Source organism: Lycorma delicatula, chromosome 1 (genome assembly GCF_047948215.1).
Source record: "Lycorma delicatula isolate Av1 chromosome 1, ASM4794821v1, whole genome shotgun sequence".
NCBI classification, from domain to species: Eukaryota; Metazoa; Arthropoda; class Insecta; order Hemiptera; family Fulgoridae; genus Lycorma; species Lycorma delicatula.
This window is the reverse complement of record NC_134455.1, coordinates 329,722,111-329,741,527: the sequence shown is the minus strand read 5'-3', so window position 1 is coordinate 329,741,527 and position 19,417 is coordinate 329,722,111. Positions and strand designations below refer to the sequence as shown.

Here is a 19,417-nt window from a genome sequence, read left to right as displayed (position 1 = left end):
CAAACAAAACACGATCATTTGCAATAATTGATTCTTTTTCTGTGATTGGGTTCTTGTAATTCCTGCACACATGAATATGGTACTGAAGTCATTTTAGTTTCTTTGTGGCTTTGTACACATTTCCAATCTGCGTGATATTATATTTTGCTGTGATAGTCTTCTTATTAACTTTCAAGCTGATCATTGAAAGGATGCATGGACACATTCAAAAGATCTGCAATTTAAAACTGATGGCCGGTAGGATCATTTTCATTCATCTACATTATTGATTTCTCTAAAATGAATGACTACACCTTATTGTTTACTTATTGGGTAAGTTTGATAGAGGAAAAGTTACATCAAACTTCCTGGCGCTTTAAATCAATTAAGATTTAAAACAACAATTAATGGATGTTAAGACTGTAAAATACATGATTGTATTTTTATAACTGACCTGTCACTATTATATGAAATAGGGAGATGTTATTTGATTGTTGTGTGTATGTTACTGCTACAAGGTCAAAGATTACCACCCCATCCATTAATGCCAACCTAAAAAAGAAATGTCCCTTCTCAGAGGGGTAATGAATTAAGGGTTGTGAACTTTTTGCTCACTCTGTAAAACATATTTCTGAATGAAAAAATATTATTCAAGAGACACAATGTAGTTCTCAATTGTTCTATTAGATATATCCACAGAAATATACTACTGACACACCTTGTTTGGAATATAAATTTAAAGATAATCCTTTAGTAACTATGACTAAAAACAAAATTTCTTGAACATGTTTATATAATTTTTTTAATTTTATTTTGATCTATAGAATATTTCCTGCAGCACATCAGTTTTTCCATGTAATTCTTATTTCTTGGTTCTGAAAAATGGTTTTTTACCTCATGCATCCCATGTTTAGAGTAAATTCATTTCAATTTACATGAAAAGGTTTGAAGTATAGATATGTATTAGTTTGTGGTAGAAATTCATAAAATATGCTGTAAAACATTAATAAAATTCTTTACAAACCATTGTAGATTCTAATTTTACCTTGAGTGATGTATAATATGCTGCTGTAATAAATAATATTAAATATTAATAAGATAAGTTAAATAGCAAACGCATATTTATAGAATGACAAAGCACAAAGGAACATTTAAATGAAATGCTGTAGCAACTAGCAGGTGTTCATTTTTAGGTAAATGAACCGTGTAATAGATGGATAATTGCTTTCTTAACTGATTTAAATTTGAGATTGATCTAAAACAGAGTAGGGTAGTATCAATCAGAAAATGCTAATTATTAGGTTAGTTTTTCTCTAACATACCTATTCATTGAAACTGATGTGAAGCTTCATGAAATTTTCTGAGTTAGACAGTCTTTGCAGACCACAGTTTTTTATGTTCTAATACTTTTTATTTTATTCATAAGCTTTGCAAAGATCTGGACATACTTCCTAAACTTTCAGTTAATTGCAAAATTCATTGTTGTATCATGAATGAATGCACTAACTGCTCCATAATTTTATTTTCAGATTTCTGAATGTGATCGGTACATTTTTTCCTATCAAAAGAATATATTTATTTGAAATATGATTGCTAACAAATTACCAGATTAAGTCTTAGCTCAACAAAAATTCTGTAAAAATATTTGAATGAATGAATGATAAACGAGTACCTATGGTAATTTGACAAAAAATTTAAAAATGCAGTAATAATTATTATCTATAAAAAAGAATTAATGAGAATAATTATTTATGAAATAAAATTAATATTTTACTTCTAAATTTTTATCTCTGTAAAACATTTAATATCTTTCTTGATATCTGTGTCATGGAACTTACATTATTGCAAGAACAACAAGAATCTTGCTGAAACTTGCAAGAACAGCAAATGATGATATGCATTTCTGACTCATTCTAAGTCTTCATAAATTTTAAAGAACTTTAACTTAGTAAACAATACTCACAGTTTGCTAATAATTATTTAAAACCTTGGTGCAATAATTTTTATTTAGAAACTAGAGATTATTGAATTTCTTGTAAAAGAAACTACAAAAGTATTAAATCATACTAAGATACACTGACAAACAACATGTACATAATATAATCATAAAAATATTGTTTTTGTTACAATTGTGACCTCGTAATCAGTGTTACCATATGAAAACTAATGCATTCTGCTATAATACATTTTCCTAATACATTTTACTCCTAATAATAAATTACTCCTTATAACTTAACACATTTTTATTTAATTAAACAACATTCAGTGTAGTTAAATTTAAGTTAAGCATTCAGAAATTTTCACCAAAAAATTTATTTTATTTATTATATTTTTATTAACTATCAAAGTAAGATATAATATTGGATGAATTTTTATTTTTTTAATTTTGCAGTTGATGCTGGAGGTATCATCAGAGAAAAAGGTCTCATTGCGTGATCTTATTACAAACAGAGGAAATCTTAAAGCTCTGTATGTTACTGTTGGATTATTGTCTCTTCAACAATTGAGTGGGATCAATGTAATTCAATTTTACGTCCAACCAATATTTTTAAAAACAGGGTCATCACTTGAACCAAAATATTCTGCTATGATTGTAGGAGGTGTCCAACTTATTTCTGCTTCATTTACTGCTCCACTAACAAGAAAACTTGGTTATAAGATCCCCCTTTTTATCTCAGCAGCTGGAACCTGCATTGCTCAAGTAAGTATAACATTAATAAAATAAAAAAATAAGTATATATATATATAAGACATTTATCTAGGTTTTACATTGTAACAACTGGCTTACACCCTCTTATAATCACTAGATGTAGATGTTATAGATGTAGGATGTGAAAAATGCCTTGCCTGGCCAGGATTTGAACCCAGGACCTCCAGATGAAGACCAAGATGCTACCACTCTGCCACAATAATAATAATAATATGTGTGTATGTGTCCATGCACGTGTGTGTGATTTTTTTAGTACTAAAATATATCAAACACAGTAATTTACACGTAATCAATAACAATAGATGAACTGCCTAACAGAATGGATGACTCACAGAAATCACTAAATTAATGCTAAAAAAATTCATACATATTAAAAAAAAGAATTGTGTAATGTTATTTTTGTATGAAATTTTGTTCACATTATGAATCAGATACATATTCAAATTTTAGCTAATTTAAGGATAACCTATAATTACTTAAGGATATTGGGAAACTTCTATCAATATATTTCTACATATTTTAATCCTGATGGCTTATTGGAGCAGTATTTATACATTTCAAATTGTTAATTTCTTTTCCTTTTGTTTATTCTCTTTTACCTCTTTAATAGATGGATCAGCTGAATATTTGTCTTAATAAATGACTTCAGTTTTTTTTGGAAAAGGTTTGTAGATAGTGAAAATAGAATTTATTTATAATTAATCTGTAGTAATTATTTTTTAAGATCAACAATTTGGTCAGATTGCATTATTGATTTTTCATATCAGTCTTTTGGAAAATTTCTCTTTTATGAAATTAAAATCTATAAATTGCATCAGAAGTTACTCCTCTGATTAATGCAGTTATCACCTTTAATTTCTCCCAAGCTACATTAATACACAAAGGATGATTTGAATCTTTATAAAACATCTACACTTCATAATATAGCAATTACACATAATGTAAGTAATATAAAATACCTGCACCATTAATCTATTGTTTCTGTAATAAAAGAACACTTATGTTTATAAAAATAATTGTAAATCTTTGTTAAAATTAAACTTTCCCAAGAACTGAAAAAAATTGAAAAAATTATAAATAAATGTAAATAATAGTGGTCTATCAAAAAGATTTGTTTACTTCTTTCTTTTTTAACTTCACTAACTTTCATAAAATAAAAATTAGAAGTTTAGGATACAGCATTGATTAATTTCCAGCTATTTCACTGTATTTCAGGATAAATACTTAAATATTAAAACTTTTTTGTTTTTCATTTTCAACTGCATCTTAATAATATTTTATTTTCTCTATTATAATTTATTTGAAAAAAAAAAGAGAAAAAGAACTGTACAAGTGGAATACTTAAGTGTAAGATGAGATTAGTAGGCCTAAGTTTATCTGAACCATTTTAGCCAAAGTTAAAATTTAACAGAGATATTCAAGAACTTCCAAAAAAAATGTCAGCCACAAAATGTGTTGACAATTATTTCAAAAACTACACATCCAATTTTTATGAAACAGTGATTACAATGACCAAAAGATACAGTAAATGGAAGCTATAAAGATAACTTATAAGATAGTGTGGGCTGGCCCCCACATACTTAAATTTTTCAAAAGTAAATTTATACAAAAATGGCAGGCATTTCTAGCATTTTGTTAGTGCATTCATATTTCTGAAAATATGATACTATATTTACAAGATTCTATAACGCAAGATATTATATCTGCAAATATGCTTATATTTTGAACAAAAATAATAATAATAATGATAATATACTCTGAATCAGTTGAAGAAAGCTCAAATATTTTATCTTAATAACTTTTCTTTAATGTATACCGCTGGAAAGAACATAATTATAACAAAATATACATATCATCAGATTATTTAAGTTTTTAAGTTATCAGCAATTCACTTTCAAATTAATGGCACTATTCTTCCAAAGACCTTTTGGAGATAATTATGAGTACATCCTCAGTAAAGTTTGTTTAGTTTTAAACTAATTTGTTTAGACCTTTTAATAATTTTAAAGGGTTTTATGATACTGTTCAATGAAAACTAATTTATAAAAAATACTTTCAGTTGGTTCATTTTTCAATATTTATAATACAATATTAGTTCATCTTAATGTCATCCATAGACTGATTTTCTCATTCATATGACATGTGATGTATCATTCCATTCAAGATTATTTTTAATGATAAGATACTTTAAACATGTGAGTATTGATTTTATGCATGAATCTGATAATTGATAATTATCTTCATTAAATTTAAATTAATGAGTCATTTTTATAATGAAAAGTAAGCATTGATGAGAACATAACAATAAAGAAAATTTATATGATTTTTTTCTACATTTTTTCTTGGTTAATAATAAAGAAATTAAAAAAAAATGAATTAATCTTTTAAGAATTACCTTTCTTAAAGGTTTAAAAAATCTACATGGATATTTAGAAAAAAAGTGTAATATTTTGCTGTCATTTTAGTTAGTAAACTATTTTATTTAAATTTATAGGCCACTGTTTTTTGATGAATTTTCATTACAATTTTTTTCTGTTTTTAAGTAACTAGTAAACACTTAACAAATGCTTATTATTTTTTGTCAAATAAATAGTAATTTCTAAAAATATTTAACTATATTTCCTTCTATTAGATAATATAAATAATTTAAACTCTAAAAATGAAATAATTCCATATCGGTCATAAATTTTTTTAAGATATCACTTACATTAAATTCTATTAAAACTAAAATAATTTTAAATTTATTGTTTTTACAAATTTATTTACTCGGGAATTGAAGAATGGCAGCCAGATTATAAAATTTATAATGTTGCAAAATTTCACTAATATATTAATGCAGAAAAATGTTTAAACATTTTTAAATGTTTAAAAATAAAATCCTGCTAGAAACCAATAACATAATTAACTCCGACTTAAAAATAATAAAAATATGAGATTTCAAGATTTCAGTTTTATTAGTATTAATTTACAAAAAATCTTACATAATTTGTATTTTCAATACATTTAAAATAATGAAATTAATAAAAATATATTCAGTTAATATAAAAAGTATTTATATATTTTTCATTTTTTTCATTTTTTTTTTCAGGCTCTGTTGGCACTTTATTTCTATCTGGAGGAGCAAAATAATGATTTTATTGCTTATTTAGGATGGGTTCCTATTTTCAGTTTAGTTCTCTACATTTTTGTCTTCTGTTTAGGTACAGTATTTATTTTCTCTAAATATTTATGAATACTAAAACTTCAGTAGCAGAATATGTTATAGAAATGTGACTATTGAACCAATCAAAATAAAATGATCAATACATAGAATAAAGAAAGTATGTATGTATTGCTATATATATATATATATATATATAGAGCATCTGTGCATGCAATTTGTAATATTATTTCTAGAATGTTCAACTAGAAAATAGCCTAATAATGTTGCTATAATCTCAGTTTTGCATAACCTGTAAAGAAATGACTTGTTTAGGATCTACAAATATTATTATTAATATTGTGAAAGCAGCAGAACGAGTTTTTCTGCTGCAATTACACAGGTTCCACAGTACATGGTTGCATTTTATGGCCTATTTTAAATTAAAAAAAGTAATTCAAAATCGATATAATTAGAGAATTACACAGATTAAACCTTCCAGCAAGATACAAAATAAAACTTTTAATATATGATTATTATTTTCTTTTGCAATTCATTCATATGATTAGAAGAAATTATTAATGATTTTTTTACCTCTTTTAACTGCATATTTTTTATAATATAGTTAATTTTTACTAAATTTGTGAAAAAAATATAAATCCTACCATCTCCTTTTTAGAATTATAGGTATTTATTTTAAATTAGTGATGGCATTTAATAATTTAATGAAAAGGTCAGTCTTATGTTAATCACATATATTTACATATTTTAAGTAGTTATAATGAATAGTATTATTTTAAGAGCTGGATTTATAAGAGGTAATAGATAGGAGTTGATTTATTAGTGGCTAATGACTACAACAGCTGATGCTACTTAAATTTATTAAAATAATATATTATTTTTGTCATTTTTAAGTAGATTTATTTAAGAACATCAAAGCCTGTGTTTTTTATGATTAATTCATCATGGGAAGGTGGGAATTATGAAGGTTTGTTTATGGGTGTATGATAATAAATATTTGTGGCATGTGAAAAAGGTGAGTCTTATCAGGTTGTCAAAACTTATTGTCTTTAAAGAGACATTCATTTTTAATAAAATATTAATCATATAATGTTTTTAAAAAAATCATTGTCAATGGATGAGTCATAAGTTCTTTAAATATCCAAATTTTAACCCTTTTCTGATATAGTTTCCCTCGCCCAATCATATATTATTATTTGATAATTTATTTTAATGTTTTTCCTTTCAATATTTTTTTTTGGGGCAATTAGAAAATGTATAAATTAATACAAGGAATTTTTTTCATAAGAATAAAAAAAATAATTTTTATATAATTTTTGCATACCAAAGGTAATAACAATTTTTATTTACTGAACATAGAGTAAAAAGTTTTTTTTTTGTTTATAATGTTATAAGAGAGATATCATCAAAATACTAAAAATATTAACAAACTTTCAAATAAATGCAATACCAAACTTTGTAAATAACAACAAATTATTTTTTGGATATTGTGCTCAGGAGATAAGAGAACAAGCTGTGTTTTAATCGCAGGACAATATTAAAATGATTCTTCTCATAAATAATTTTTTTTCTGTATTTTTTGAATTAGGAACTCTAAATGGCTTTGTTCTGTGTAGCTTCTATCATTATTATAATTTTATTTTGATAATGTCATTAGAAGGGGGAAGAGTAAAAGTAATTTTTGTACTGCCATATACTGTAGGCAATCTCGATCTATTAGCTTGAATGTTCGTGATTATTGAAAAGGTTTTAATAATAAAACTGTCATATAAACTCTTGATATTACAGTAATCATCTTCAATAGTATTTTGAGTAATCTGTTAAAAGATTATTTATTGTGTTTAATTTTTATTTCAAAATTATATGATTATCGGATAGCTGTAAGCTAAATTAAAGATCTACAGTGAGCCTTGCCCATATCAGACTGATCCATCTGTGTTACAGCTTCAGTGTGGAACTTGCTTATATTATCTTTAGTAATATAGGCAATTGGAACATACCATTATAGCTTCTGATCATAGTAAGTTCTCTTCCATAATAAACTTCAAGATAATAAAGCTCAGAGAGCGTAGCTTCAAATTATATCATCTGTGTAATAAAAGTCAAATTATGGAACAGCAGTTGATACGCAGATCATACAGCAGGTATGACTGCCAGTTCATACCTGCTAACATGTTATTGCAACAGTATATAGTCTTCTCTGCTTACTACTCAGTGCACCCACTTAGACTCTTAAACTGTATCAAACCTGGCATATGTTTTACTATCTGCCATCTTGGTAGATCACAGGTTATCCTCCTGCTACTCACATGTTACCGAGATTTCAGGAACAAGAAAGTACTTTTCACTTACTGATATTCTGGCAGTAAATCAAAGTCCAGCAAATATCAGATGATCACCCAATAGACAGAAGATTCAACTCTCCTTGCGTTCACTGGAGCTATGCTTTTTTGTGGGGATGACTTGAGCTGGGTTTACCTTGGATTTCACGCATGCCAACTCTACCATAGAGGAGTATGCAGCTCCAGCCAACCCACTGCAAAAGGTATATTCTATCTAGAGCAGCAATCACATAGACTCGATTCAGTCTGAGAACAAATATTTTTTGGCATGGGAGTCTAGGTTTGACCTTAAATAAATTAGTATGAAACATGAGATGAACAAAATAGAGCACGCCTACCCTAAGTTTGAAACTGCAACTTTCCTGCCTGTCCTAAGCAATATAATCACTGCTCCCTTTCAAACTTCAGTCGAATGACCTAGAAGACATTTTAATATTATCTTTTCAACAATAAGACCTAATAGCACATGTGATACCAGAAACTGTGATTAGATGTTGCACAATTAAGCCGCTTTCAATCCAAATTTAGGCTCTGCAAGGCCAAGGACTAGACTTTTGTAGATTTCAGACTATAACTCACTCCAGAGATAATAAGAACTATTAAATTAACTTAAAGTAGTAACATCTTTAACTGAATTTCTTTAAATGATTTCTTTAAATGAATCTTTAAATGATTTTTTGTAGGGTCCTACAAAAATTCATTTGTTGTGTAACAAGTATTTTAAGAATACTAAACAATATGTTAATACTTTTCTAACACAAACTGTTTTTATATATAAAGTAGAATCAATTCTATCGCCATTATTCAATAATAAATACCAATTGCATTAAGTTAAACTGCATCCAATGTTGTTTGAGTTTGGTGATCTATGAAAGATTGTTTATGTTGAACATGAATTCAGCTTTTGGAATTTATTCTTACTTGATATCAATTTCCAGAATCTATTCTTAAGACTTTCTAAATGTAGCTAAACTATTAGGTTATAAGAAAATAGAGTATAATCTTTACCAAGAACATATAAATTATTAAATAAACTGATACAGTGAAAAATAATTATGGCTACAGAATAAATTCATGCAAATTATCACCTAAATTTATTGTAGTCAGTAATTACTAAGTTATAAGGAAGTGTGTCCAAGAAAAGTCATTGCTTACTTATATGAACTGGTATATCATTAAATAATTCTTATTTTTCTCGTTTTTTTTTAGTAGGTATTTCCAGTAAACCTCAGTAGTTATACTATTTTTATTAAAATTGTTTTCATTTCATTTATTCATTGTTCTTACTTCATTTATTAATAATGCAATACCTGATAATATGCATTCTCCAAGATTAGGTTTTGGAAGGATATTATACTGTGAATAACAATAATAATAAACAATGTTTTTATACTGAAATTCCACATGAACAAAATATGCAGTTAATTGTTGCCTGTTACAATTACATTTTAATCTTTTTGCACTGGAAATTTGCAAAAAGGCAAAATTTTCATTAATTATTTATATTATTTTTATGAAAAAAAAAATTAAAAAAGCAGTTATATGGTTAAATTTTAGGCTGTACTTTAATAAAGAACTTATTATAGAAAACTCATAAGCTTTCAACTTGTAATACAAGTAAATCAGGAAAACCACTTGATCTCATAACTGTAAAACTGGAGGAAATGTTGATTCTAAACTTTAAATATTCCAAAGGAAATCTGAATTTCTAAAAATGGATTGGGTTAGCACTGAACATTATTAATACTAATGAAAGTATTTTGCCAAAAATAATTTATTATGAGAAAAACTAAACTCTTCAAATTGTTATAAATTGAAATATTCATATATTTAACTTATGTTGATTTAAGGGAAACAATTTACAAAGGACATTGCTTTCCTTGCCCCTTTTATGAATAAAAAAGTAAATTAATTTAGTCTTCTGGTAAAATGTACAGTGGAAATTTCAGTTTTTATATTTAAAAAAATGTTTTAACACCAATATTTTTTTATTAGAATAATTGTTTTATTCATTAATCCAATATAATAAATTGATTGATAAAGATCAATTGATTTTCTACGGTTATGAATTTTGTTTGTCGTATTATAAAAGGAGGCATATTACTACAAGTGACTGCATAAATGCCTTAAAACACATGCACAAAATATATACTGAAAACGATTTAGGAATCTTAATTGATCTGTAATGGAATAGCTATATTCATTAACTACTTAAAAGAGTTTCCATTATGATAAATAAATCTTCAAGGTTGATTGTTGCTTGCCATTTTCAACTCTCCATACTATAATTTTTAATAAGTTTATAGAATATTTTTTAAAGAACATGTAGTTCCTTCATTATTAATATTATGGAAATTTTTACAATCAACTCAGTTTTGGTCTTTTTTAAAATAAAATTTGCCTATTCTGTTTTCAAAATGTAGGCTCAAGAAATTGAAGGGTAATAAATTAAGGTGGCACACCCAAGGAGATTTTTTCAGTTTTATTCTTATCTTTTACAATCAGGTTCATTGCTGTAGTGAGACCTAGCAATGAACTAAGTTCTAGCGTTTGTAATAAGACATGGCTCCTGTGATTTATAATTTCATCCTAGACTTTAACATTTTTGTCTTATAATAATTTCTATTTTTAAACATTTTTATGATTTGGACTATGATTTTGTGGGGGACTGTTATCTTAATTTTAGAAAAAAATTAGATGAGTGAGGAGGCTTTTGATTTAAAAAATTGAGTATGGTAAGAAAGCATCAAGTACAATCTTTTTTTAATGATAACAATATTGTAGTAATAATTGTAATTTGTATAAGTCAGTTATAATTTGAATAAATTACTATAACATCTAACACTTCTCTACTTTAGGGAATCTCCAAGGTATAATATAGATTGTATAATACTCTTTTGAATCTGTGGATAAGTCTATGGAACTGTAAATATAATATTTATTGTTATGGTATACAACTACTTTATAATGTTTTTAAATTTTTATAATTTTGTATTGTCTGTACACAGTGTTTGTAAAAGAACTCCTTGGTTACAAAAAATTGTAATGAAATAATGGAATCTGTTAAAAGCATCCGGTTGTGTTCATTATATTATAAAGATTTTCATTGCAAATATTCATTACAGTTGGCACTATTGCATGACCTTCACTGCACATCCGGTTGGCAGTCTTACTCTCAGTCATGACAACACCACATAAAGCTCAGTGCATGATTTGGTTTATCGAAACAAGATTGGTTATCACAGTTTAACAAAATTATTGATGTGAATATGGCAGTGCTGTGCCTATGAATAAAACAATACACCAGTAGTTTAATCAGCTTAAGAAAACAGGCAATGTTCTAAAGGGGAAATCACCTGGCAGGATATCTGTGTCTTAACAGAATGTGTAATGGATCTGGAAATCTAGTATGCATAGCCTGAAAAAGTAGCAAGGTGCAGTATAGAGTTAGGAGTACCTAAACCTACAGTATATAAAGTGGTGTTTAGACTACGTGCGTATAAGATACAACTTTTAAATAAAATCAAACCCAATGACAAAGTTAAAAGATTGGAGTTTGCAGCTTTAATACTTAACAACATTTGAAAATGAGGACTACCTGAAAATCATGTTTTCAGATGATACAACATTCCACATTAGTGGGTTAGTAAATGAACACAATTGCAGGATTTGCAGATCAGAGCCACCGCTTGAAATTATCGAACACCAGCGTGACTCTCCCAAACTCAATCTGTGGTGCGTACTGATAATGACCTTATTACAGGACCCTTAATTTTTGTAGAAAGCACAATTAATGGGAATATATTCTGTGATATGCTCCAACTTTACGTCTTTCCACAGATTGACAATATTGAAGAAGTACAGCTGAAGCAGTTTCTATCAGCTAGCTGGCTCTCCGCCACATTACAGCCACTGTGTCTGTAGTGCATCAAAATTCGGTTTCAAAAACAGGCAAATTGGAAAAGGAGAACTGATCGCATAGTTATCAAGAAGCCCAGACATGACCCCACTAGATTTCTTTTGTGGGGGCATGTAAAAAACATTGTTTTTTTAGAGAAAATCTGTGGCATCAACCACCTATGGGAGAGGATTTTTGCGGCAGTAGCATCCATTGCACTCAACATGTTGGAATATATGAGAAGAGCATAAGAATGGCAACAAATGGTGCACATATCAGTGTGTATTAAACACCAAAAAAAACTTCAGAATTTACCCTTTCAGAATATAGTCATGTAAGTAATACTTTAAATATGGTGCTGTTTAAATAATACTTGAAACTGAGGAATTCTTTTATAATCATCCTTTTACTTAACATTAATTCCTAAACTAAACACATTCCAGATGCACAACAGTTTATTATTTATTGAGAACAAAAAAAAAAAAATTGAATTACTCTAATATTACTTTTTCATTTGTGAATTTGTGAGAATTACTTATCACAATTTACAGATGCAGATTTATCATTTCTGCCTTCTGTAAATGTTATGTGACAAGGCTAAGGCAGTTAGCTTTGAATGCAAGTTCCTCAGCCTATGATCACTGTGGATTCTTAGGTGGCAATAGAATGATGGAGAGTCCAGCTACAGAAACAAGTTAATACAGAATGATGCTTTTCTTTACATATGTGAAATTAGTTGCTGGTGTTGTAATAGTAAATTATAGAATTTATTATTGCAGCTTGGATTGAAGGGTAGCTAAACCTAAACATGGCCTAAACCATAAGCTGTGGAGCAGTAAGTTACTAAATATAAATATCGCCTAAATCCCCTTTCTCAATTAAAAATGTCAGAAAAAAAGAAAGGTCTAATGTCATATAAATACATTTTAAGCTCTCTAATAATATACAATTGCTAGGCAATTCAATATAAAATTTTGTATTCTTTAATTCCAGGTCTAGGACCCCTTCCTTGGGCTGTCATGGGTGAAATGTTTCCACCAAACATGAAAGCGTTAGCTTCTGCTGTAATAACATCATTTACTTTTCTATTGTCATTTTTTGTAACAAAATTTTTCACCAACATATGCATTCAACTCGGCACACATTTTGCTTTTGGAATTTTTGGAACAGCTTGTGGTATCGCCTGCATCTTTGTCTGGTATGCTGTTCCAAACACTAAAGGAATGTCATTACAAGAAATCCAAGATAAACTGAATAAAAGGAAAAAAGATGAGCCTCCACCAGAACCAACAAAATATGTAACAAAATTATAAAATGAAACTTGTATTGAAGATTGCTAAACTCAAAGAAAGTTATAAATAACACTTTTTTCAATTCTTTGTAAATTTTTCTAAAGTTAAGAACCAATAAGTTAATTAATAATGTATTTTGTTGCATATAATGAACATTACAAAAGTGAGTGATGTTTTTTATGTAGTGTTGTGTTTGATTTTCCACAAATATTTATAACCGGCGTTTTTAAAATCTTGTGCAATGTATAACTATTATAACAATATGATAAACAGACTGTGATTATTAACTATGTTATCTTTTAATCCAAAATAAAGAAGGGTTATTCTGAATGTTATGTGTATTGGAGTGACAGTGTTTTATTAAATTAATAAGAACTCTAAATAACATTAATTTGCTGTGAGTTTATTATTTTAAGAACAACTAATTTTTATATTTGATAAATTGAAAATTAAAATATCTCATATAATTATAAATTCTGTTTAAGGTACTGTAGGTGTACATAAAAAATATACATACATAATCATATATATTTTATTAATAAATGAGTAATTTTTTTATTTTGTAACTTGGGTTTTAAAATGAGTGAAACATGTGTAACAAACAAATTACAAATAATGTTAAGTTTATAACTTTTTATAAATATAAATTTACAAGAACATTAAATGGGCAATGAAATACAAAAACATAGTTGAACAAGTTACTTTATTTTTGTAATTTATGAAGATAGAAAATAAATTTAATGAAATTTTAGCAATTTGACAGTGATAAGATTGTATGCTATTATAACTATAGATGCAGTAATGACATAAATTTTAATAAAATTACGATAGTAAGCATTTGTATAATTTCTTTTTTAAACAGATAAAAAGGACTAAATCTCATCCTGTCATAAGATTGGATGTAAACTTTTTACTTTATTGATAATCTTTAAAGTATGAAAATAATTTTTTGAATTTATTACTTTCTCTCAAATGACTTAACAGTCATTTATTTTATTTTTTGGTTACAAATTTAAAAATATCTAATAGCAGTTTACATAATTATATAATTTGTAGAGGTTTACTCTTAATAGTGTAGAAGTAGAATGGATTTCTAAACACTGAATAACAAAAAGTGATTAGTGAAAAAAAACACATCAAATTAATCTATATATATGTTTTTCTTTTGAAAAATACATTATTATTATTACCGTTATATAAAATAATGATTAGTAGTTGTGTAGTATAAACTATATTTGTCAATTATTTTAGTGCTTAAAGAAACTTTAATATACTGTTAACAGTTCTGCTGTTTTTTAACACATCTCATAATTATTTGTAATATTTTATTACATACAAAGATAATAAAATATTGGTGCTAAATTAATCATTCTATTTAAATCTTATTACTGTGCCAATTTCATACATGTTTTGTGAAAGTAAATTTTAATATGCAACTGTGAAAAACATAATTAATATTAATTATTCAAATTTATGTGTAATTAGACATAGGAAAAAATTTAGTTAGTGTAGAATAAATTTAAAGTAAGGAAGAAACCTTTATTTATGCTCAAACTTAAACTTACATATATATTGACTTAGTTATTCATAAAATAAAAATTTTTATTTGTGTATATTTAGTTATAGTTGGTTTTTTAAAAGATATTTTCTATATATTTACAGTTCCTGTTATTTAAAAAAATATTAATAATAAAAAATATATAAAAATATTAATTAATTAAATATGGATATAGAATGTTCTAAATTTATTATATATATATATTTTGATCAATATTGTTAAGTTCATGATATTTTATGCTCAGTGATTAGATTAATATTATAAGATTTCTGTCAAAATTTAAGTCAACAAACAATAACTGCTTATGTTCAAAAATATTCAAATGCACCAAGTTTTATGAGGCTGTGTAATACAGAGTCTTCTTTAAAATAGTTTATTTTTATGTAACCAATGAACCTTAAAACATTTACTTTCCCGTACCAGACGTTTTTTATTGAAATGCATTTTTATAAGTCAAAAAGTAATACTTGTAGACTACCACTCATATTTTTATGTAGAGGTATTGGTATTATATTTTGGGTCAAAAATATTTATTAGTTGACCAGATAGAAATATAAAAGTGTTTCAATCTTTCAAAAACATATTAAATAAAAAAATAAAATTTTTATTTTCAACAACTGTTGATAGAAATGAAAATAATACTTGTATTTTACATTTCTACCTGGCCTTATAAATATTTTCCATTCCATATTATACTTTTATGAGATCTATAGATTCAAGTTAAAAAACTATTTGATGAGTAAAGTTCAGATATTAAAAGAATAATTTTCTTTAATCTTGTACAAGATTATCTGTAATTAAAATCCACAAATAAATTTTTGTGGATTTACAGTCACTGTGTAAATTGGTTATGGCACTTTTTCAGAATGTGTGACATGTAACATAAATGTAAAAATATTTATTGAATACAAATAAATAATGTGCATAGATAATTGTGTAGAGTAATCTGAACACTTGTGGATAGAATGATCACAGTCAAAATGGCTATAATCTTAAAAATACAGTACTTAGGAATTATCCACTTGCATTTATCTATCAGTGATATTTACTAGGTGAAAATAGTCACCCAGTAAATATCACTTTAAGCAGAGAATAGTCATGATTTAAAAATTTCTTGAAAGACTGAATCAAATATATTCCAGTTTGTTTTTACTAACACATTTGTTTGGCTAGTAAACAATTTTAATTGTGATGAGAGAATTAACTAGATTCATCTCATTATACAATTATCCTGTGCTCTAAATCCTTTCCTTCTTATTCATTTTCTTGCTTAAGAGGATAATAAAATTAAATTTATGGCTACTTTCCAATTTATTTATTATTTTTCTGAATAAATCACATTTGTGACCACTTTTTTCATATTATAATCTTCAAACAATTAGATAATAAATAAATTACCTGAGAATTTGTCATAAATTCTCAAAAATATTATTTGATTAGAAAACATCTCAAAAAATTCAAACTTATGGTTGTGTTTCATCACTAATCTTCTATTTAGAAAACTTGCATCTGTACGCCATAGCTGAACCATGACCTTTAATATTTTTTGTGAATACTTTCCCTGGGTAAAAGCAAGTACATCCACAACTTATTCTAATCTACCGCTGTGTCTTTTTTCATACATTGATCTACTGTAGTTTATGATAACAAACTGGTTACCTTTCCTATGACTAAACAATATATTATACAAATCATCATGACAATCTGTATCTGATTGCCCTCAAACCTCAACTGAATCCCTTTTTGGGCTCTACAAAGGTTAAAAGGATAATTCACATGTGCCAGAAATATTTATGAGCAAGTATAATTAATTAAAACAGCCATTAAGAAAAACAAAACTCACTTTTAACGCACAATAATTAGAAAAAAGTATATCAATCCTGTATCTTAAACATTATTTGAATTCTGTTTCAGTAGCAAATAATAATAAAACTATCATTCTAGCTTTAAATAATATACAATGCAGCGAATAACAAATAACTCCAAAAAAAATTATTTTTAAAAATTAAAATTTTTTTTTATAACCAAAATTATAAGTATTTCTTTAATAACTTTGATTACACCTGAAAAAAATGGAATTTATTTGCTAAACACTTTTTTTTTAATTTACATTTCAGTATTAATGATCAAATTTAGACTGTCATGAAGAGTTGTATATTAATAAAAATGTTATATTTAATCTAATATTCTAATATGATACATATTATAGAAGTGATAATTTTCTTCTTGTTAAGTAATATAGAAAATAAATGGCATCGTAAACTATTAGCAGGATGTGTTCTATTTAGAAATCTAGGGGAAAATTCAATTTGAGCAGCATAATAAGTAAAAATCCTTAAACAAGACCATGCTGGTCTAGTGGTCAAATTTTATCTTTATAAATCAGCTTATTTTGAAGTCAAGGGTTCTTAGGTTCAAATCCAGGTAAAGGTAATTGCTTTTATTTGGATTTGAATACTAGTTCATGGATACCGGTGTTTTGTTGTCTGGGTTTCAATTAAGTCTGTTCAAGACTACACATTTACAGTTACACTCCAATCACTAATGAATTTAATTGTTGATGCGACTACAAATAAAAAGATATTAAAAAAAAAAAGTTTATATATATATATATATATATATACACACACACATACATATATGTATATATATTTATTTACAAAATTAGTTATGACTTTTATTTATCAGAAGGACAACAATAAATAGGAAAAGGTTGTTTTAAAAACTTTGCATGGTAGGTGATTTATTTTAACAATTTCCTAAACCCATCATCTGATTTAAGTGCAGAGTTAAGTTCTCTTTAACACGATTGCCTATAATGGATGCATAGATCTGTTCGTTAACATAAATATTTTTCGGATTGGTGCAAGGAAGTTTTCATTTCTAAAATTGTATTTTTCCTGTTCTAACAGTTTTAAAGATTCAACAATTTATACAAAACTAGAGCAAAGAGAATTGTTTCTTGACATGAATTATCTCACTGTTCCCATTCTAAATATTCATTGTCAATGCATTTGCATTCCTCTGTTTAAAATATAACAGGATGAATACAAGAGTAATTGTAGTTTACATGAAGTGTCAGTTTTGAATTATCAGAAAATTTTTTTTTCTTTTATTTATATGATTTGTGTTGATTATTAGTGTGATCAACACAAAAAAAAATATCATGCCTGTTAAATACTACGTTTAATAAGTTGTAAGTAATAAAGTTTGTTTTACAGGTTCTTAACAAAACAGACTTGAGAAAACATGTACATTATAAATTAACTTGTAAATTTCCAGGAAAAATTTCTATTCTGAATTGTTATCATGAATACCAAGGAGAAAATAAAAATGATATGTACTCAAAGAAAGAGATTTTTTTTAAAACAATAATAAAACATTTTATTATTATTTTTAATAACTGATTATTTAGTAATTATATGAATTAAATAATATCAATGATATTATTAATGATACACAAGACATTTTAATGAGTTTGATGAAAGGAGAAGATGATGTCATCATTTTTTTTAAATATAAGTTAATAAAGATTATTCACTGTACAAGTAGAGTTGATAAACTAATAAAAAATTCACTTCATTTTTGCTGTTAAAAGCTGAGTTTAGGCATAACTGGGGAACAAACATGTTTTAACTTGTAATAACAATTAATTCATGCAGCTATCTCAACATACACAACTACATACAAAGTAGACCAGGTTTATTTTTGCAGGATTAGTTTTAGCAAATTTTACTGATTGAATAAAGTGTTATTATAAAAGAAAGTAATAAATGGATTTTATTTGACTTTGGGTTTACTTTATTCTGTGAAAATATTCTGTATATAAATAACCTGTATTTGTTAGTGATTAATATCATTTCTTGAAGAAAAAAAAAAAATTGTTTGATGATCACATGCAAAAAGTCAGTTTAAAAATTTACATCACTGTAAAAAACTAATACACGAATTAAAAATTTGGATATAATTTGTCATGTCCTATTATAATAGTAATAATAGCAAAGGTTTCCTAGTTGTAACTTTAACCCATCTTTTTTGACAATAGAATACTTCTAGGAATATGATTTTCAAAAAAAGAAAGAATAATGTTTCTCAAAAAAAAAACTAGAAAAGATTATGAAAGTTATCTCCAAATAAAATCATTTTGGATTCAAAGACAACTTTCTACTGTTATGTTACAAGATAAACATAATTCTAGACATTGTAGCTGTTTTTTACTAATAAAAAGTTGCTTGTTTTCAATTTATAACAAAACATTATTCTTTTCCAAAACTGTTTAAGAATTGTTTATGGGACATAAAACTTTATAAGATGGTCACAGTGAGTAGCAGTCAAAACTGAATTGCAATAAATTCAGTCTGCTGCATCAAGGATGCGGCATATATATGTTTTATATCTCATCTGTCAGGAGTAGAAGCAATGCCCAGCACAAAATATTTAAATAACTGCTAGGCTGTAGCAATTGTAATGTAAAGCCC

At 26.5% G+C, this 19,417-nt stretch overlaps 1 protein-coding gene across 2 annotated transcripts in view; it reads left to right on the top strand.

Annotated features, from left to right (window-relative positions):
* LOC142334250 (facilitated trehalose transporter Tret1-like) overlaps nt 1-18,727 on the top strand; it is a 92,713-nt gene extending 73,986 nt beyond the window's left edge. For both annotated transcript variants that reach the window (XM_075382123.1, XM_075382124.1), the window contains 3 exons: nt 2,372-2,680; nt 5,778-5,889; nt 13,083-18,727. In XM_075382123.1, coding sequence (XP_075238238.1) covers nt 2,372-2,680; nt 5,778-5,889; nt 13,083-13,402 — 741 coding nt within the window. In that variant the 3' untranslated portion in view covers nt 13,403-18,727. The remainder of the gene's footprint in view (nt 1-2,371; nt 2,681-5,777; nt 5,890-13,082) is intronic.
* Nucleotides 18,728-19,417: the final 690 nt, after the last annotated feature.